General features: G+C 39.2%; 1 protein-coding gene across 8 annotated transcripts; it reads left to right on the top strand.

Annotated features, from left to right (window-relative positions):
- On the top strand, positions 1-21,451 carry LOC124302974 (cytochrome P450 306a1). Of its 8 annotated transcripts, XR_006907802.1 has the most exons (9): positions 723-846; positions 1,671-2,036; positions 17,761-17,906; positions 18,003-18,205; positions 18,266-18,560; positions 18,647-18,799; positions 20,440-20,614; positions 20,892-21,168; positions 21,295-21,451. XR_006907802.1 is itself a non-coding variant. In XM_046759604.1 (8 exons), the coding sequence occupies exons 2-8, from the start codon at positions 1,709-1,711 to the stop codon at positions 21,089-21,091; spliced, it is 1,500 nt and encodes a 499-aa protein (XP_046615560.1). In that variant the 5' UTR covers positions 1-224; positions 1,671-1,708; the 3' UTR covers positions 21,092-21,451. The 8 variants fall into 8 exon arrangements, 7 of the variants coding, with proteins under 7 accessions (XP_046615560.1, XP_046615557.1, XP_046615558.1 ...); XM_046759604.1 differs by lacking the exon at positions 723-846 and adding an exon at positions 1-224 and having other exon boundaries at positions 20,892-21,451; XM_046759601.1 differs by lacking the exon at positions 723-846 and adding an exon at positions 250-499 and having other exon boundaries at positions 20,892-21,451.
- The last annotated feature ends 1,787 nt before the right edge of the window (positions 21,452-23,238 follow it).

Genomic DNA, 23,238 nt, shown 5'->3' on the forward strand with positions numbered 1-23,238 from the left:
CTTGAACAGGTCTTTTGGCCGTTTTCCACTTGTTCAGTTTCCCCTTGGATCGCGGTATCGCATTACGTAACGTGCTAGGAACTCGAAACTGCCGCGTCGTCGTCGGAAGCATTCCAAGGCTCGAGTTGTCGTTGACGCCGCTGGCGGCGTTCTCACATCCGGTTGACATATCGCTCGCGTTTTAGTTGCAAAAATTTACTTCGTCGTGCGATATATTCAGCGAGGTTATTTTTATTTATTTTTTTTATTTCATCGTACTTCTCCGGAGGCCGTTCGTTGACCCGGAAAGTGCTCGTCGTCCGTAACTCGGTCCTTCGATCGCGTCGTACTTCCATTTCGTTCGACGATTTTCACCGGGAATCGACTCGGCTTCGTCACCGCCATCATTCTTTGTCTCCTGTTATATCTGCTCCCGGCACGTGAGGTTGGTGCCTCCGCAACCTGGACCAGTTTTGCACCGAAGTGTGCGTGCATCGGTTGCTGGTTATTCGCAAACAAGGTTTGATGTATTTGCGACAATAACGGTCGTATTTTTGAACCGTCGTTCAGCCGTCGGTCACCTTTACGAACTTCGCTTGTATCTTGTCTGTATTTAGCTGTTGTACGTTCAGCTATTGTGTACTACAAGGTAAGTCGAACGATTATCGGAGCAGTCGTTCACCGTCGGTTCAGTTATTGTGTTTGTATTCGATCGCGGTTTGTAAAGGTACCATAATTCTTACGACGCTACGCGTGATAGATTTGCCGACGTAAACATCCAGGCGTTCAAATAATCGCAGTCATCGATCCTTCAGTCTTTGTTTCGATACCTTCGCAAACGTCTGACGTCATTTTCATTTTCGTAACGTGTGTGATCGGTTCGTTAGTCAAAAATAAGTAAACTCAAAAAATACATACATATGCAAGTCAGATTACAGTGTTCTTAACATTTTGAGTAACGCATTATTGTCCTGAGTGAACTTTTGTAACGAAATAGTATTTCACGGTTTTTGGGGTCGCTGATTAGATTCGCCGTACTGAATTTTCAAAATCCGATTTCAGATTCGTAATTAGCGACCCCAAAAAACCCTTGGACAGAGATTTTTTTTTTCCGGATTTGAACGAGTTTGTTACTCGTTCGCCATATTGGATTTGCCATCTTGAGTTTTTATAATGCGATTTTAGATTCGTAATGAACGACTCCAAAAACTTGTAATTTTCGTAAAACATTAGGGGTATGTGTATAGGGGTAACTTTTTCGGAAATGAGTTATTCCTTCAATTTTCACGATTTTTTTCAATCAATTCGTTTCTCACAATAATAATTTACATTGTATCGAAATAATTACTCTCGAGTATTGAAAATTTATTAGTATACCATCAGAAATGTAAAAAAAAATTTAAAAATCAGATTCCAAATCATGGAATCCGTGTGAATTTTTTCAGATAAAAAAAAAAAAAAGAAATGGTGTTTTTGGAATTTGTTTTTTCAATTATTTTCAAATATCACCAGTGGCTAAAAAAATCTAAGAAAAATTCCGAGACCCTTTTGGCTCGGTAAGATCGTCACATATAAAAATGATTGAAGTCGACGAGGTTGCGGCACACGGTGTGCTGATTTGACGTTGAATGCCCCATATGCAACGCAAAGACAGAAAAATTACCAATTCTTTTTTCCTTATTCTTTTCCAGAAAGACGAACCTAAACACGGTACAACGCAAAGTTCGATATGTCGCTGGAATACATCGTGGCGCTTTGCCTGTTCCTCGCGGGTTTAGTCCTCGCGGTCTTCCTGCGCTCGAGGAGGATCGACGGCGTGCCACCTGGACCCTGGGGGTTGCCGATCCTGGGTTTCCTGCCCTGGATAAACCCGGATGCGCCACACGAGAGCTTCACAATCCTGGCCCGCAAATACGGCCCCGTCTGCGGACTGAGGCTGGGATCCCTTTACACCGTGCTGATCAGCGAAGCTCATCTGGTCCGTCAGGCCCTCGCGAAGGATTCGCTGTCCGGACGGGCCCCGCTCTTCGTTACTCACGGGATAATGCATGGATACGGTGAGTCGGAGTTTTTTCTTTACCCCCCCCACTCTCCTCGTATAAATAATATTGTTTCAGCCTACTTGCACGATTTATCGTTTTAGATTTATACATGCACATATGTATTATATATATACAGGGTGTTCCAGTATAAAGTGACCAAACTGACAGGGGTTTTAGAGGTGGTCGAGTTGAGTAAATTAACCCAAAGAACATGTGGTCTTCGAAGTCGCGTGGTTAAAAAATTGTCTCGTAACGACTGGCTTTTTTTTTTTTTTTTTTTTGTGGAAGCAAAGGTAATTGGTTGATAATATTTGAGGGAGTTATCGGGCGTACGTTTTAAGTACAATATAACAAATTATTATGAATAAACATTTAAAAATGGTGATACTGTAGCCATTCTTACCAGACTTGCGGAACACGCAGCGTAACTGGTGTGCAAATTTGAATTTAGATATCAAAAGAAAAAATAAAATCACCTAATCTACGTATTAATAGCTACAAAAATTCGTAGGGGATTTTTGATAAGTTAATTTAAACGTTGCTTATTAACGAATAAGTTCCCTTTTTTGGTCGAAAAGAGGATATTTTCATGCAAATACTCGCGAATCACAGAAAAATCAATATATTTGAAATACTTTGCGTGTTTCTGTAGCTATTAATATGTAGATTGAGCGATTTGAAAACATTTTTCTTCCATATTGAAATTTGCACCAGTTACACTACGTGCCGTAGAATTCAATATGACTAACGAGAATGGCTCTAGTGTTGCCATTTTTGAATAGAAGTTGACGATAATATTTTGCATTATACTTAAATACACGCCCAATAACTTCCTTAATATTATTATTTGATGAACTTTTCTTCCAACCGTCAAAACAAATTGTCAGAATAGCGCTTTTCTTTTGTTTTTTCAGCGTTATTGACCTTTGAACATGATTCGATTCGTGTTTTCGATAAGCGAGCTCGACTGCTGATGCAAAACAGAACGCTTTCAAATTTACAAATTTCAAATGTAAAACAATCTTGACATTGAATTTTTGACAAACACAACAACGAGGATGTTCGATGGAAATGGATGATGGTTTGAAATTTCCGAATTTCATAAATACGAAGATATTTCCAACATCAGCAAAGTTTTATCACTAAAACCAGTCGTTGCGAGACGTTACGAGATTTATTGTTTTCAATTTTTTTTTTTTGTCTAATTTGGGTTAATTTACTCGGATCGACCGCCTCTGTAACCCCTGTCAGTTCGGTCACTTTATGCTCGGACACCATGTATACGCACAAATAAGTTTTTGGTCAGTGTAAACAATACTTCGAGATCTCAGCGATCGCCTGTCGATAATTATAAGCCACGCGATGATTCGCGCTGTCTTTACGAACGACTCGCAAAAACTCTGAAAACACAATGAAAGGGCGCTACAGTCACTCCTCTGCGTGTCCAATCGTCTAACGGTTTGCCAACGTTCGAAACATCCGAACTGGTCAGGCAACCGACTAACCTACTAAGTCTTCCTTCTTCTCATACCTCATCATATATATGTATACATTAATATATGTATATATATGTATATAATCTCCTCCTTTATTCGCCCGCACTTGCCGCTCTATATAAGTACATTATTATTACCTATTGCATACTATACAACCGTATTCATAATGGAATTTACAATTAGATCCGGCCCGCCATTTGTCGCGGCTATAAACTCTGCGAGGATTAAAAGTTTTGTTAACTTTTTAGAGCTAATTCAATGACGATGTTAGTTGTATCGGATTTTTATGCGAGGGTCTGATTCTTACAGATTTACCAAATTTTGAATGATCGAAGATGTCAAAGAATTATTTTGTTGGAAGTTATCTCTTGATATGTGATATAATCCGGGTGGATGGCCGATTTAGTCGAATCGAGTAGATTTTATAAATTTATAAATTTATATTTTACCAAATCTTACTCTCATCCACTGGGATTATAAAGGAATCACGTAGTCGAATTGTGGTATAATGGCAAGAATATTTTTTCTCTTTATTCAAACTTGTATACAATAATTCTTGACGATTTTATATTCTTGCTTTGCTATTTTATTTTTCTTGATGCACCCTTGTACGTTCTGCATTGTTTATATTTCGACTATACGACTATCATTCGATAACCTTACAAAACAATTTTTTACAGTTTTCAAATCTATCAACGTTATCTGATTCGCACTCTATTCATAATTATCGATCGTCACATAGATATATCATCATATAGATATTATTATATCTATTTCATAAATCGTGTATTTATTTACTGATTTGTTTTTATTACTCCCTCCCGGTTTCTCTTTGAACGATACGTTTTCAAAACGGTCCTCATTCGAAAAAAAAAAGTGTACATGAAACGATTAAATTATGTATAGAAGAAAAAATGTCGAGGTAAGGGGAGAAAGGGGCAAAAAATGTGCAAATTTTATTCGGCAAACCGTGAAGAAAGAAAGAAAGAAAAAAAAAATAGAAAAAAAAACGCGCACTCTCGATCCTCAAATCTCGGAACTCCGCACGCCACCAGTTTTGTACTTTGCATGTCACATACGTGTAAGTACGTATAATTTAAAAAACACACGTACAGCTATACATGCGTACATACAAACGGCCCGGATTTATCGGTCGAGAAGTCGCGTCGCGTCGCGTTTTCCCACCACCGTTACAGTCTCCCCTCCGCTTCCCTGCTTCTCGGCTAGGTTGTCTCCTTCCGACAGTGTCCTTTCACCACTGGCAATAAACGGGGTAGGGATCGGGCCACGCCCTTTACGAACCGTCCCTGCATCGGCTCGGAGACGCGAACGGCGGAATCCGCGATGCGTGTCGCGTCATTCGCGAGCAGAGCCGCGAAGCACGCGTTGATTGCTTCGAAATGCTCTCCGTCCAGTGGAAAGACTCGGGCTTTGGTCGGACGCTAAGCCCGATCAAGAACAGCCGCTACTACTGCCCGATGTCCGATCCGTCGACGCCCTCCACTACTAGCGCCGCTGAGCGCTTTGCTATACGGCCTGTTTGTTACTTGTCGTTGTTTTGGTACTGCGGCGGGGTTGAAATTCCGAATTCGAAAGGGTGTCGAAGCGAGGGGATTGGATTTTTTTTTTTTCGTTGAGAAACTTGAAGAAAGATAGGGAAGTTTGACGAGGTATCAAGAGTTTTTAATCGTCTGAAAATCCATGGATCAAAGTTCCAGGAACGACGATATTGCCGGAAGGGTTGAACTGCGAGAAGTTTCGTGAAATTTGAGCAATTTGAGCTTTCTTTGTTTTGGATTTACGATGTTTTTATTTTTACACTCAATTTTTGAGTAAACTACGCTGTCTGAGGATATTTTTATTCACGGAATATTGCATTTCGGAATTTTGAGCCCGTTGGATTTTTCAGCGTTCGAAACTTTGTTGTCTCTTCGAAGGCTGATTGTTTTTTTTTTAATTTAAGTTTCGCCGGCAAATAATTCGAAATCATTCGGAACTTCGACCCGGTATATCTATCGGTGTATTCGTTATGCTGAAATATCGTTAACATAATATTAATAGTAATGAAAAAAACATTTTTTACATAAATAAAAATCGGTAACCGGATGCCGTGTCTGTTAGACTGCTGATCGAATATCTTGTCCTGTATCTCATCAAGTAAATCCACGATCAGGAATGTATCAACATCTGATATTTCGATATTTTGGTATCGATTGTGACGATGTTTCCTATGCATAAAATAAATAGCGAGAACATTTGTGAGGTCTCATTGTCAGCGGATCAGTGAGGAAGTAGGCCTTAACAGCACTCGAAGGAGAGAAGTCGTCTTTAAATTTCTATACAATTAAATGGTGTTAAGTGTATGTAACGGACTAGAGTCTGATCAGGTAATAATCCACTAATAAAATCTCGACGACACATATCGTGAATAAATTGAAGGTTTTTTTTAATAAAGCGTACACTTTTCATCATCGCTCTCCCTTCAACGGCTAATATCGTCGATACGTTCTAATCTCTCTGGTGTATATATTTTCACTCTCATCGTCCGAATATTCTATTCTCAATTCCTCGTTATATTATTTTATGATTTGTTTTTTGTTGAATTATATTTTTGTCCAATACACTTTCTGATGTTTATTCGTGTTAAACGCTGAAAACTATCAAGCCCAGTTTTCTGGCTTACGATGAGTAGGGAGGTTTCGTTTTGTGTTATATCATAAACTTTATGGATTCTATTATGTATTCTTAGCAAATTTCACCTGTCAGATTTTTATGTAATATATATATAGAACGTGGTTTCAAAAAATTTCATTGGCATTTACGTTTGAAACTAGAAACTAGAAAGACAAAAATCGAAAATTAGGAATAAAATTATCGATTCCGATCATACAATGGATGCATGTAGAGTGGAAAAATTAATTCGCACGTTAAATCGACACATCTTGCGACTATGCGAGGTATGTATAGTGCATGGGCCGGACAATGACTCGACGATTGCCTAACGCGCGTCTATTGCGGTCGGGTCCTCGGTGAACGACCGGCAGAATTGCTACCTGTATGGGTGAAAATAATACAAGAGCAGGATCGAGCTGGGAAATACGAAATGACGATGTTGATATACGTACGAAAGCGGAAATTGTAATAATAATCCTTTAATTGTACGCATAATTATACTCTTTTCTTTTCGATTTTTAATTTTTTTTTTTTTTGCATTGCTTCAATACGGTCACGAGGAGAAAATCAAGAATGAATTTCGAATATGATTGAAGGTAAAGAAAAGTATAACATACAGGGGTGGGGTTGAAATTTCGAATTTGAACTGTTCCGAAAACGACGAATTGAAAATTTTTTGGTTGCGAAAGTTGAAGTGAAGAAATAAAACTTTGTCGAAACGTCGAAGTCTGGAATAGGCCGAAACCCGTCGCTCAATGTTCCGAAAGTGCAAAGATGAGTAAATTTGAAAATGTGAAACATCGAAATTCCAAATGATCCAAGATTTTCAGTTCCGTGAATGTCTGGCTTGGTGAAATTTCACTACTTTGATATTTCTTTCTTTTTGATTTTCGATATTTTTACGTTCGGAATCCTGGTTATTCCAATTTCCAGTTTTTCGTATTTTTTTTTTATATTTTAACTTTCGGTATTTCACTCTATCGTAACTTTATTTTCCGGACTTCTTCTCTATCTCGCGTTTCGTAACCTTGATCCGTCGGCCTTCCGACCGTTCTAAACCCTGTCGTTTCTCCAAAGTTTGATTTCTCAACTTCAAGTTTCTCGAGCAAATAATTCGCAATTAGGCGCTTTCGGAACTTTCCAAATCCAGAACCCCCCCCCCACAGGCCCTTTCCTCATATTCTTTCGCGTCAGGTCAACGCACGTCGAGATCCCCGAGCGGTCGGGTCAGTTCTAAAATCGGTATTGTATTATAACCACCCAGATGCCCATCGGACCGCCACGCGGTCCCGAGCTCTTTGTTGCTAGCGTATTAAAAGTGGGCCGAAAGTGAAAACGCGACACGTCGCGGAGGCTTGACGAGGGTTAGTCCCGAACGACGAAGCCGCGCGAGCTTTTCGAGCTTTAACAACACCCGTGCGTGTGTGTACTTTTCACACATGCTCGCCAACTCCCTCAGCCAGACGGCGGCTGCTCGTTATACACGAACAACTCTAGGCAGCAGGTAGACGCAGCCGTCCCGGCGCCTTAGAAATTAGCTATCCTAGGTATCCCTATCCTCCCTCACCCGCCGCACTCCCTTCCATTCCATGTTGCAGGTATAGCATAGCGGTAAAGATGTCGGAAACTAGGGATAGAAGGCCGTTTCTGCCGCATTCTTGAAGCACCAGCTCGCCAGATTTTATTATTATATTGTTTATACACACGCGTGAGCCTCGTCTCCTCTCATCTCCTCTCCTCTCCTCTCTTCTCTTCGCCTCTTTCGTTTGTTCGTTTGGTTTCTGCCGTAGACGCGAATACGTACCTGTAAGTACGCATGTATGTATGTATAGAGACAGCGTTACAGCCACGCGCCGCAATAACGCCGGAAAGTGAGAGTAGCATTGAACCTGGGATATATCGGTGTACGTGTGGTGGTGGTATGGGCAGGTTCACGTAATCCGCAACCCGTTCGCCCTCCTCCTTGTAACATATATACACGTTATAGGTGTAGGTGTAGGTGAATACGTCAAGTCCGACGTCAAATTTCATCGTCTCGTTCATGACCGATGCGTCTAGAGATTTTATTTTATTTTATTTTTCATTTTCGCTGTCACCGTTGAGACACAAAAAAAACCACAATAAAAACTACAAACTACATGTTGGTATGATAGTTTAAATGTGGAAAATGAAATTTGTGACACACCACTTACTGTAATAGAAATGTAACAAATAATACAAATATATGGTAAAGTCGACCTGTTGGGACGTTACGTTTTAGCGATAAAAATTTTTCTAACAACGCAGCCAATTTCTCCGCAGTTTGGTACACCTGTATAATTTCTTTTTATCGTTCCGATTATATAATCTGGATTTGTATAGTGTAATGTTTTTTTTTTTTTTTTTGGTTTTTTTTTTAACTTACGTCAGGTATATTTCACCTAATTCACGGTGTTCCCTGCACTTGTTACGGGACGTACGAAGGAATTTGGTTGGATTACTTATTCATTGGGTTATTATTTCGGTCGAACATTGAACAAACAAACCGGGCTCACAAGACCTGTACAAATGAAAATGAAACTGCACTATATTAATTTTTCTAAATACATTCGTCGATTTCTCCAATCAATGTATATGTATAATTTAATAACAATATTTGCCATTCGATATAGTCAAAATACTCATGTATCAAATATTGTATACATGTATTAAAATTAAAAACATTCATGTGAATCCGGTTCCCCCGTTTTTCATCAGCTTTCGTATATAACTAAATACATACATATGTATTTTTATGCGTGTGCGTGACGTTTAATCGTCGTATTTAAACACACACACGTACGTTGCTTTATAACGCACACTAACGAGTTTCGCTTATACGTATAGTAATGCGGTTTCAAGGTCGTATAATAATATATAAAGAATCCCTTACATATGCTTGTACACAATATTCTGGGATACGTACGTACCATATCTGTATATCTATACATTATATAATTGCATGTACGCAATTTTAGGCTCAGATATGTGTGCGTATACGTGACGTATAACATATCGAGTGCACGAGTGCGTTGACATTACGCCGGCGGATCGAAACGTTATTTATTATACGAGAGGATTTTTGTTTTGTTTTTTACTTATTTATTTTATTTATTTTTTTTTTATTCTTACCTTCATCTACCACGTTTTTTTTTTTTTCATCCTTTTTTCGCCTTTCTGTTATAGTTGATATTTAAATCGTCTCTCGTGCCGATTTGTTGCCCGTTCGCGTCCGCGTATGCGTGTAAATCTGTGTTTGCGCGCGTATGTGTGTGGATCACTTACAGGAATCGCGATGCATACAAATCGGGCTAATTAATTCCAAAGCGATCATCAGACAACTCTGTATTCTTATTTTAATCTTTCGTTTTTATTTTCTCGTTTTCAATGGTTTTTTTTTTTTTTTTTCGTTTTCTCTCTTCCCTCCTTTCCGAATCTTACGACGATTATTTCAATTTCGAGTCATTTGCTGCAGTATATATAAAAAAACGTGTTGCATATATATATATATATGTGTGTGTAGGTGTACGCTAAAATATTGTATGTATCGTATTGTTGGAAATTTCTTCAATCGCAAGGGATGAAGTTCTTCGTCGTGGTTTTTTTTTTTTTTTTTTATCTTTCTTTCTTCTCCTTTCAACGCCCGTTCTTATCACTCCTCGTCGATGATCTTTGCACGTCCGGCTAGTTTACACGTTATACATGGCGGGTACAACGTGTCCATGTATAAGGCACATACCTACATCGATTATAAATACGATATTACACGTATAACTTATACATTTCGACGCGTACGTCCGTTCGTGGTTTGCATAGAGTTTAAGCAATTTGCTCTGTCGCTTTTTTACATATATGTATATATACATATATACACACGTTATATGTGTATATGTATTTCTCTCTGTCGAGTGAAATCCTTACGTACTCAGTTACGTACATTTAAACACTTCGATCTATATATGTATGTATTTAGGTGTGTGTGTGTGTGTAATACGTACAAGGAACCAAGCGCACAGCTCCCAGTCCGGCAAGAGATGCGAAGGTGTATTTATATGTGTATATATATATATATATATATATCCGTATATATGTGTGTGTAAACTTCAGGCTGGCGCGCGATTACATCGCTTGAAGGCGATTGCGCAAAACGTTGGACGGGTTCGAGGCCGGTCGTACGCACCGACCGCTGTTGTGATTCGATATTGTACCTTATAATCGTATATACTAGACTGGGCCAAAAAAAAAAACGAAGAATTTTTTTTTTTTAATGGTACTGTAAAAACATTGTTCGTGACGACAAGTAAAAATTATCCTGAAAGTTTGAGCCCTTGATATTAATATTAAGGGGTGTATCGTTACAGATATTGATTTTTTAACAGTTACCGCATTTTTTTACCCAAAATCCGTCAATTATCAATCTGAAAAATTTTATCAATCCATATTTTTGGAGGAAATTTGAATGATTGTAAATGATTTTTTCCTAAACGGCTCGACTTATGCAGAATGATATAAAAGCACTGGGATAAAATTTTCTTAATTCGAAACCGATTAATTTAAGAGGTATTCGTCTATAAACATTCACGATCAGTCATCTTGAATTGTTTCTATTGATATCTTAGATAATTTACAAGTCAGGCTCTTTTACGAGGAAAAGACAATTCAAAAATTTGTCTTTTCTTTAAGTATGATTTAAATGGAAAATGGAAAAAATAAAATAGGAAGGCATCTCTAAATATCAATATTTAAAGCTCGTATTTGGCTGAGATATTCTATTTGAGATGCTCTGTACAGAAATTTTGTTGCGCGTTTGACGAAGAAGTTTTTTATTTATTTATTTATTTTGTTTTTTGGCACACCCTAGTTTACATACCTATACCTACAAACGAGTTGTATAATAACGAGTCTTGTTTCAATAAAAGTTTACATTATATTACATTGTATTACAAAAAGCGAAAGGAAACGACGTTTCATTGCTAAAAATTTCGCACCCGATGACTTTTTGTCAGTTTAGGTACAACGGGTATAAATGGTATTGTGGTAATAATTCAATCGGGTATTAAAATGTTGCACGCGATTCGATCAGGCGGGACGAGATAATCTGTATAGGATATCGCGAGGAAAAAGGAAATCAATCCGCAGCCTGCGATTCGCGATTGTTGGTAGCTAATACTAAAAAAATTGCTCGCGTTATACTTGCGTATAAACGTTATAAACTGCGGAAATACGATGCTTTTCAGTCGATCCTAATTGAACGAATCAGATCTGCAGCATCGTTCTTGAAACCTAACCTAACCTAATATTGTACATAAATCTATATTTATTTACATATATATATATATATATACGTATAGTTATGCAGGGTATGTACATATATCGATACGTTATGTATGGCTTGTACAGCGTGTATGTAATCAATTGCATAATTATGTATACATGATACTTACATACTTGTATAGAAAGGGACGAACTTAACTGCTCAGCGTGTTTCGTTATTTAACCGCGGCTGTTCGTTCACCTCATCGTATAATAATATATACGGTATATAGTGTGTATATACGTATATGTAAACGTAGTGTAAGTCTGGCAAATTGCTTACACGTTGGTACATACGTAACTTTCGTGGATTTTTTTTTTTTTCTTACACACGTATCCCATTGACAGTAGTACGATATTTATTAGAGAGGAGATCGTTTAAAGGGCCAACGAACAAGCCTGATCTCTCTCTCTCTCTCTCTCTTTTTCTTTCTTGTCTTTTGTAACACGCAAACAAGCACAAATATTGACGAAGTGTCTTGTTAAACTAGCCGCTGCTGTGTGTTATTTTATCCACGCGCACATGTATATATTTATATATGTATACACACGTACGTGTATGTGTATCGTAGTGTCCGAGTTGCGAAAACAGACCTTGAATTCGGTTGATGCCCCCCCCTAGCTCAAGCTTCGATCGTGTCTCTAATATATCGCGGCGCTTATGTTTTATCGCATGTTATATTCTAAGTCTGTATATGTAATGTCTTATATGTACGTAGGCGAGGAATCGAGCCGAGTCGAAAGAGTCGCGCGTCTGTTGCATAGATAACGTGCGAAAGATAAAAAAAAAAAAGAAAGAAACGTTTCAATTTCGATCAAACGATTTACATGGATCAGAGAAGAGAAATCCATGACTGAATCACAATCCGCGCACACTGCAAAGAGCAAAGAACCGCGGTTCCATTTTTATCCTTATACATGGGGTACAAAAGAACTGTTTAAATACTTTTACGGCAATTCATTAGCTTTTAATGCTATATATATATACACACACACACACACACACACGCACGTATGTATGTACCTTATACGTAATCAGGAAGCAGCAAGGACGGAACAATGTGACCTTGGACGTCGCGACATTTGGCAAAGATCGTAATTTTTATCCCCGTGACTACAAAGCTGCAGCCGTGGACCGGATAGTTTTGATAGGTCGCGTGTTCACAGATTCGTTTGAAACGCGAACCATTGCTCGTTGTAAGCGTTATCATCGTCATCCTCGTTCATTATCATCATCGTCATTATCGCGAGCAGACCCGGATTGTCGAAAATCTCGTGAAACAACAACCATGGATACATAGTAGTGGTACCTTTGCTATGTTGAACGAATCTCGAAGGTCTCGCACTTTTGTTACTCCCAATTGTCTTCTCCGTATGAAAATCCCCCTCGGGTGTTTTTATACGTTACATCACCGTGTAAAATCCCGTGCGTTATTTATTTGCGATGTTTCATCTTTCTTCGAATGTTTTTGGTTTTGCTGAAAGTTGTGTTTCCGAACTCTTAATTCACAGCTCGTGCTTGCGTATTATACGTGTAAGGGTGTGTTTTTTTTTTTTTTTTTTGTTCCACGGTTCGCGGGTTCGAGAGATATTTAGAGAAATATATAATTATGAATGAATCATGGTGCGACATATAGAATACATATGTATGTCTATGTACAGTTTCGAGGTTTAATGGAAATTTTTATTGGCGATAATATATCAAGCTCCATTTTATAAATAGGTATCCGATTATGGGTGTAAATTGTATAACTCGTTCTTGCGCGTGCTGCTCGTTAAATTTTACCGACTAATCCTCACTGCATTCCATATACCTACACTCGTTCACTCACTTACTCACTCACTTACTTACTTACTTACTTACTTACTTACTTACTTACTTGCACTGAACACCATTAAAACGTCGCGAGAGTCGTTCTCCTAGGTCGTGACAAGTCCAATCGCAACTCTGCGGAGTCATTGCCTGGAAATTGATGCAGTAATGCAGTAATAGATCCCAACATTGTGCGCTCCGATTGCGATCTTCGAGTCAAGAGGTGCATTACTCGCAACTTTTAATCTAATCTTGTTTTTACTCCTGCTCGTGATTCGACCCCTGAACGTGACGCTGCTTACAAAAGTATGTTTAGTACAGGTATAATGATTACTTGGTATAATTTTTGTCAGCAACGTGAAAAATGTGCACCTTGCTTTTTATTCTTTTGTTTTCTCCCTTGTTTCTCTCTCTCTATCTGTCTCTGTGCGCAAAATATCTTATGTAAAGTAAACCATGTACAGAAACGTGCATTACGAATACTGCAATTTTACCTATGTAGTATATACAAAACGTCTAGACAAGCCAGAATTACTTACTTATAACGAAGTGAACACACCGGGAAGTTTTAATATAATGTCTGACGGAGGATGACTACTCGAGGCTGAATGTCAGGGTCAAAGTGTTAACGTTGTGCAGCTCTGACGACTTTTTGCGTGATTAGGTATGCAAGTACATGTATACGTACACACGTATACATGCAAAAATTTCTTTTACTTTTTTTGTTTCTTTTTTTTTTTTTTTTCATCTAGAGAGACGAAAAGATTTTAGTTCTTCCTCTTATTCGATGTCTCTTCACTTATAATTATTGCTTTGATATCGCAATTTAGTTTTGTTTTTCAATTTTATTCAATTTTTCTCTTTTTTTTTTCCTATATCTTCTTCTTCCTCCTCCTCTGCTTCTTCTTCTTCTTCCTCTTCTTCTTCTTCTTCATTTTAGTCACTCGTATTCACCGCCCGGGTCTTGCGCAGCCGTGTTTTATAAAAGCGAAATGCATAACGACGTGTCTGCGGCCTTGGAATAAGTCGTATGGATCAGTGATCCATCGCTTCCATCCGCCTCCTCCTCCACCTCCGTTTGCCTCTCTCACTTCCTATGCTCAACTTTTTGCAATTGTATTCCAACAGTTTTGCTACAGTATAAGGAACACGGGAGAGTCTGTCTGGGCACGTTGTTTACTCCCTGGGAATTAGTTATACGTTCATCTAGGTACTTGCTCCCATTACCATCAATACTTGTAACATCGCAAACGTCTCGTTGGTTGCAGGTGTGCAGGAATATACGGAAATATTCCGATGACGTTTCGTCGCGCTTTTGAACGTGGTAGTGAGAAAGAGAGAATGAATTGTCGGTTAAAAACTGTGTCGAATCGCGTCGTTCGAATCCGAGTGTGTTGCATAACACCTGCACCAATGATGGTGGCGATGAGGATGCTGATGATAATGATGATGCGGTATTAGCGAGCTGTAGGTACTCCAAGGTGAAAACCGGAAAACAACCGGCAATTGCACCGGACAAATTAGGTTACCACTCGTTAGGTGTATAATTTAATCGTTACGTAAGATATTTTTCGTTCATCGTTTCAGCGGAAAGGAAGAATCCGAAAAAAAAGGGACCGCGTTGTCGTTCCGTTATATCCAGGTTGTCTCTATATTATATTTATATTGCTCTTAATTTGACGTGACATGTAGTGTAATGCGATACGGAGAAACGAAAACGAAACCGTGTCACAATATATATTATTAATAATATCTATAATGTATTTACGCGTCAAAGCCGAGTAGAGAATTATGTCGAATTCAAAATACATTATCTTGGTCAGTTTCGGAAATGTCATTAGATGACTCAGACAAGTTATTCTTATTATTATGATTTTGTCCCAAATGATATTTTAAGTGATGCGTGTGTAAATTTAATCCTTCTCCATTCCATCAAATACACATTATTATGTATAATATACATGGTTTCGTATAATGATATATAACATTGATTTGCAGTAAAGCTGACGCATAGTATATAATCGTATAATCGTATAATCGTCACGATTAATGTGTGGGGATAAAAAAATTTCAATCGATTATTACTATAGTTTTATTTCTCCATCCAGGCTGGAGTATAAATTAGGTATATCATATGTTAGTTATACTAGTTTTTAGAACTAGATCGTATAACGTTGAGGTTTACAATTATAGGTAAGTGTATATCATACACGCGTAACGAATGTTCATAGTTTTACCGATGCGATGTTAATGAGTTCACTGTTATTCTCGAGGATTACGATTACACACCTCTCAGACATTTCTCGATTCATTAGATAGGTCTGTACGTGATAACTGTGGATTATTATATCTGCCTCGGAGGCGTGAACGTCTAGCTTGAACGTGTAATTAACTATGTAACTTTATATGTATATTATGATAGTAACTCGACTAGGTGGGCTGATGGCCAATCGGTTATATCTACCTTATGCAGGAGGTATAGGTGCAGGCATATGTATAAGGCTGTTCTTAATTCACTCATCGGAAAACATTGTAATAGTTATTCTTATCACCTTTGGCTCGTAAACCTCAATCCAAATCTCACGCAGCTACAGTAGTCGAGTCATCAAGATTCCGAGGATCGTTCCTTACGTACGTTGAATATAATCTGAAGAAAAAGAATAAGTAATAGAAATAAGAATGGAAAAACAGAAATGGAAATTTATCGAAACCGGTACATCTTTAATCGTTATTGTCTTATTTAAACGATCGGACGACACGTGACGATCGTATGAAATTTTTTACCTTAATCGAAGACTCGAATTCTGGATTTCCATATAATAGCGAAAGCTTGTTCAACGAACCGCACCTTCGGGGATTTCATATTGCAAGCTACGTGTGATTGTGTAATTTTCAATTATTTTCACATCAGGCGGCTATCATATTTATCATACCTGTTATTTCACCGGTACGTACGGCAGAGGTCAAGAGTGAAAAAGTAGATGCAGTAAATATTGGAGATGATTATTTGTTAGGATCGGTCACCTCTACAGACGATGATGGCGGTGCTATTTTTATTCGAGAACAGTTTTCTCGTACAATTCATGTGGAATACCTCCGTCCATTAAAAGCTGAGCTGAGCTAAGCTGAGCTAAGCTAAGAGCTAAGCGACGCCGAGTATAATGCAGCATCTAGCTCAAGGCGAGACCTCCGCATTCGATGTTCGTTGACCATACGCAAAATCAATGTCAAAGAGAACGCGCTGGCGGTTTATTTTTCTGATACCTTACGCGAGCTCGTTTAATCCATGTATATCTGCGTTATTTTCTACACCCTGTATACGCGGTGTTTTACTCTACTCAACGCGTCACCATACCTCTCGTATATTGTACAAATACCGATCGCGATCGATGCAATCTTTAATGTATCCAATATCGATCAGAAGTCGTTGCCTTTCACAAACTGCAATTCTTGTCGCAGATATTCTTTGTTCGTGTTGGTGTTTTTTTTTTTTATTCTTCTATTCAAAGTTTATTCTCGATACGTACGACGTTTTCGGCACTCGATCGTGGAGGAAACGTGAATTTGAAGGTCCCGAAAGATTAATATGTTCCAATTTTTATTCAATATTGACATTGGGTACTCTCTGTAATTTATTTCAATTTTATTAATTACTTTGTTGTCAACCGGAGATAATAAACACCTTGTTATTCGTGACAACGTGTTCTTAGCACCACCGCTGTTAAGTAAGGTGATTCATTTCTCCGGAATTCTGCTCTTTCATATATCAGTCAAATATGTTAAATTGAATTCACATCAAGCTCATCGTGAATCGAATCTTTTGTGTCGTTATGATAGTTGAAAACAGAAAGGAAGTAAAAAGGAAAGAAAGAAAAGAGAGAGAGAGAGAGAAAAAAACAATACCAGTCTTGTGCAAATCTTTTGGAAACACCTGGCATCGAATTTGACAAGTCATTATATATTGCACCTATAACAAGGTGAGCGCCGGACGGCGTAATTGTAGTTTGATTAATACATAAGCCGTTAAGAGAATAAGAATAAATGGAAATTTGTTGAATGTATATATATATATATATATATATATGGTAAATTCAAGTTCTTCTGCGAACGTTGTAGGTCATTTTAAAACACGTTCTACCGTCTGCAGGTGAGCAGGTTAGTGAAAACCTCTTTTTTAGCAAAGGTAAGTGACTCCCGCATGCAGCCCAAAGAATGTCGATCGTATCGTTTGCACGTATACGGATATCGTGCGTGTATATATACATATACCAATCGTAAAGACTGTTCATGGACGAAAAATACCGGCTGATTGATGATCGCCTCGAATCCAGATCCTTTCTTCCTCTTCAATTCTCCTTTCGCACCTCTCCGACCATCGGCCGAATAGTCGACGAGCTTCTTCTAACAGCCGGGTCAATTGTTCAAGGGTTGATTTGCGCGGACGGTGATCTGTGGCGAGAGCAGCGAAAGTTCGTCGTTGGCTGTCTGAGGAATCTCGGTATGGTGAAGATCGGGTCAAAACGGGACAAGATGGAGTCCAGGATCCTGACCGCGGTCGAAGAGAGCGTATCGGTAAACTCCAGATTGTCTTGGACACTTGACGATGCAACATCGTCTCGAAGATAGTCGCGATCTCCTTGACAATATATCTCCTTGATGTCTTCGTAGAAACTGAAGGAACGTTCGGCGAACGGAGGGGTCGATCCTTATCCGACCCTCCATCACTGCATGGGTAATTTAATGAACTTATTGGTGTTCGGGAGAGTCTGGGAGGAGGATGACGAGACCTGGAGATGGTTACAGCGGCTACAGGAGGACGGAGTCAAGCACATCGGAGTCGCCGGGCCGCTCAACTTTCTGCCGTTTTTGAGGTGGGTCATTTCGTACGTCTGGACCGTGGTCCGACCTTTCCGTGTACGTCCAACTTTCAGGCATGTACCCAAGTACAAGAACATGATGAGGTTCCTCGTCGAGGGAAAGCTCAAGACCCACGATGTCTATCGTGCCATTTCGGAGGATCGCCGGAAGTCTGGAAGTGCGAGGGACTCCGTGCTCGCCATGTTCGAGGAAGAAACCAAACGCAGACTGGCCTCAGGCGACATTGGACACTTCACCGAACCCCAGAAGCTACACTTGCTCGCCGATCTCTTCGGCGCTGGAACTGACACAACGTTGACCACCCTGAGGTGGCTGCTTCTTTTCCTCGCCGCTTATCCTCGCGAGCAGGTGAGCAGCGTCTGGACTTGCAAACTGTTCCAGAATTGCCCACCCCTTGGATCCAACACCCTTTTATTACTTTTCCACACCCCAAGGATGCCGCTCACAACGAGATGAAGGCGGTGCTTGGACCGAGACCAGTCGAGCTCAAGGACCGGCCTGATCTTCCACGTCTCGAAGCCCTCATCGCGGAAACTCAGAGAATCCGGAGCGTCGTTCCTGTCGGCATACCACACGGTGCTCTTGAAGTACATATCGCCTGATTAATGCCAATCGAATATTTTGCCCTTGACAAAACACGTTCCTTGCTACTTCTCGATGTCACATCTTGTGGAAAGCGGAGAGCGAGGAGGCTTGAGTGGTTTCTATCAATTTTGTGTGATTTTAGAGGTTTCTGTTCGCTTTTTGTTGTGCGTGAAGGTATCTACGGATCCATTCCGTGTTACTCTGCTTTGTACGTTTTTAATTTCTTTTGCAAAATGCTTACCCTGCAACTGTCAAGTAGTTTAGGTAAATTTGTTCAAGTTTTTACCGTCAGAGTGATTATCGTCTACGTTGATCTAGCGAGCCGTTCGTAGGTCTGTCTACTGCAGCACGAGTAACAAGCAAAGTGTTGTAACTGCGACTGTTTTTACGTACGTATTACTTCAGTCCGTTCATAAATTTCCAAGTCCTCTAAACATCTATTTACCGTCGGACTAGAAGTATACTTTATAAATAATTTTTAGCCTGTTAATTCAGCATTTGAATTGTTCCTTCTTCGCGGTGTGTTCCTGTTGAAGTTGTTGGGTTTCAAGATTACGTCCTGTTTTGGAATAACAGATCAGGCAAAGACGGAGGTCGGGTTGCGGTGTTTTTCCAGAGAAGTCCAAGTCCGCGAGTAATCTCTTCCTCGCCTAATCTCTATTGTCGTAGGCCGTAGTATTTGATTTTTAAGATTATTATGTCAAACGCATCTAAGGCTTTATTTGCCCTCGTCTATGGGCCCCTTAAAATCGGTTGGTTGCTTAAATTTGAGGATGCTGTTCGACGAGCGCAAGCCTAAAATAACATTGCTTAACTTCGACTCGTTCGGCTCTCGTCAACTTCTCAACCTTTTTCATTCTAAAGATCTTCATGTGTTTCCTTATGGAGTATCATGCATGATAAATATCATAAATTATTTCCTTACGGAATACCATCATACCGCGCATTCACATACGTGTTTAGATCTTTGCATTGTTGACGATGTTGCTAAAGTTCTAGCTAAATGGCAGTCAGGTACACCTTTTCTATCAGGCTATGATCTTATTTATATGAAACATACACTTAGGGTGCATAAATTGCCCACCAGATCTGTCAGGTATGGAAATAATATAAAAAATATTGATACGCAGCGCTCTTCAATCGTACTCTTCTCAGTCTTGACTGATCGGCTATTTTCTGTGAGTTTGTTGGTATCGACGTTAAAGTAGTCTTGTTTAATAAGCATGTGCTTAATTCCTCCTGCAAGCCAATCCCGTCTTTGTCTGACATTATTCCTCATTTTATCAAAGAACGGAATGATTTTTCTCAGGCCATTCAAAAAATCCGATCGTGCGGCTCTCTGTGAGAAGTATAAAGTCACTCAGAATCAAGGTGAATTGGACACCTGGCTGAGATGTCTCGGCTAGTTAACGCGTTATTACCGCTTGCTATTTGTGGAATTCGCTTTTATCGGTTATTATTGACAGTCATAGGTTAGAACTACATTCGAAGCTAACCTTTAGGTACGCACATTCAACTTTCTGCAGTAGCTCTACCTAAACGCTCTCTCTCTCCTTTCCTCCTTTTCTTCCTCCTTCGATCCCTCCCTCTCCCTCTTTCTCTCTCTCTCTCTCGCTTTCTCTTTCTCAATTATATTTTACAGGATTCGGAAATCGGCGGCTATCTCATACCCAAGGGAACGATGATCGTTCCTCTTCAATGGGCGATACACATGGATCCGAAAAATTGGAAAGATCCCGAGGAGTTTAGACCGGCGCGTTTCATAGCCGACGATGGCAGCTTCGCAAAACCGGAGAATTTCCTGCCATTTCAAAACGGTTGGTGTCAAGTTTCCATTGGAAGTGCAGGGGCAGGAGAAGGATAAAAAAATTAAAATCCAGGGCGTCCCGTTGTTATTGAAAAATACGTCAGCTTACCGAGTAAACTGTAGTATGTGTATAGGTGTATTCCCCCGCACCCCCCCCCCCCCCTGCTAATTTCAATCCATTTATTTATTTGTTTAGTTATTTTTTGTCATCTAGTCTTGTTCGTTTCGTCTTTAATTTCAAAATTTAAGCACGATCATTGTCTTCCATCGTTGAATCTGGATCACAGGGAAAAGGATCTGCGTTGGCGAGGAACTGGCAAAGATGACGTTGTTCCTTTTTGCCGGACGTATAATTCAGTCGTTGAAAGTATCGCTGTATCGATCATCGGACGAGGCAGCGACGTTCGACCTTTCCGGGGAATCTGGCATCACTCTAACCCCGAAACATCACAGGCTGATATTTTCACCGCGCGCAATCGAACCATAATTACACGACAAGTGAAAATTATACTTTTACCCGCAAGAGGATGAGAAATAAATCACGACTACGATGCTGATCTCTATGTAATAATTCAATAAACTTTATCAAGCTTGAGTCGTAATCACCTATATTACGCGATCTTTTTCTCACAAATAACTTTTGAAAGATAAGACTTGTCGTATAATGACAATAGAATCTCTTTCTCGCAGAGCCTTCAATTACCGACAAATATTACGTTCCGATCTTACTGATACGCTGATGCGTTGACGAGTCGTAAAATTACAAAGTTTAAACAAAAAAAATTTCAATGTTATTTCAATGGGAAAAAAAAAAAATCGCGCCGATGAACCTCCAAATATGAAACATTAAGAGCTGAAACTTGGACGGCATACTTTTTTGAATATTTTCAACTTGAATATTGAACGAAAAAAAAAATCGGTTTTTTTTATACAGTCTAATGTACACACGTGTTACAAAAATAAATATAAATACAAATACGTCTATGTGTTGGCGCAATTTCTTATATATATATATATATATGTATGATACTTGACGTTTTGTCACCGTACGCCCCGTGGTATATATTATTTGTTGTTGCGTTACCGTATCGTTAATTTCTATACAACTATCTATCTTTTTCTTTTTCATAAATGTACAATACCGTATACTTCTCTTTCTCTCTCTTTCGCCCCTCTCCTCAGGCTGTCGATCTTGCACATTCGGACGACGAAAAGATTTGCGGTAACTTGCCAATCACGTCGTTGCGACACTTACCTACCTGCAAAATCTTGGCCTTGGGGCTCCTGGACATTAAGGCCCTCCCTCCCCCTCCCCCTCCGCCCCTCCCCCTTCCTCTTTCCCCGCCCGTTCATTTCCATTCTCTCTTTTCTCGCGCGTCTCACCTAGTGCCCAAATTCGTGACATTCCGGTCGAGCGGTTTGCAAGAGTCTACTAAACGATTGACGATGATAAAATGATTTGAAATGAGAAAAATATGTCCAAAAGCCCGAAGTTTTGGCGAGCGTGAAATGGGTAGAAACGATGATGAAAATGAAACATTTCACGGATAATAAAACACGGCGTAAATAAATATCTAGTTCTGGAATACGACAGGATCTTTTTTAATCTTAATATCGGTTTACCTCTTGTTTTATTTTTAACGCCTACAATTTATATCATTTATATACATATCATACTTATTTAGGTAGACCTATACGATGTAGGAAATTGGTCAAAATACGCTCAGTTTTTCCGATAAGTTACGTATCATACTTATCGCTGCATCCCTTGACTCTGTGTACACACACAACAACGCGGCAACGACGATGAGAATTTATATTGCAAGCGCGTTTTGCCTGACTAAATAAAACATGCGATGCGAGTTTGTCGCGCGATTGATATGTTACATAACATTTCGTGTGCTTTGAGGCGATCCATGCTATATACTATATATATAAACACACACACGCATTATTATTGTTGTTATTATTATTATTATACATGTATATATTTACCAATGCACTCACATAACGTGTATACAGAGGTTTCGTGTCGTTAACCCGCGCACTTTACCCCGGGTCCGGTATTTCCTTAGAAATCCACCTAGGCACCGGCAATTGCGGAGGAGAGTTTCTCTTATATAAGTATATACAAGTATAATATTTACAACTTGACGACATCGATAACCGTGTGTTCCTTATTCTTCTTTTCTCATCTTCTTTCGATGTTATTATTTATTTTTTTTTTTCATCCTTCGTCTTGTTAGATTTTATTGTTTCAATTTCGTCGAATCAGATCTCGGCATATATCCTACGCTGCATTCAGATGTGCACAGGTATAAGAAATCTTAAATATCTGCTGATCTTTGATGAATATACGTAAAAAAATGTCGAGAATATATGTGTCTGTGTTTTTTAAACTGGCGAATTAGCCGTGCAAGTCTATAATTACCTCATCGTTCGGTTTCACTTCTTTTTTTTTTTTCTACTCGTATTACACATGTATAATATATGTATATATACACACACACGTACCCTACTATACCTGTATAATATGTGAAACGCAGGCGACGAGCTCCTTTGAAAGAATGATCTTTCGTCTCTTTTATCGGAAATTATTTAATATTCTAGGTACATGTGTATTAAATACGGCCG

Source organism: Neodiprion virginianus, chromosome 4 (assembly GCF_021901495.1).
Source record: "Neodiprion virginianus isolate iyNeoVirg1 chromosome 4, iyNeoVirg1.1, whole genome shotgun sequence".
NCBI classification, from domain to species: domain Eukaryota; kingdom Metazoa; phylum Arthropoda; class Insecta; order Hymenoptera; family Diprionidae; genus Neodiprion; species Neodiprion virginianus.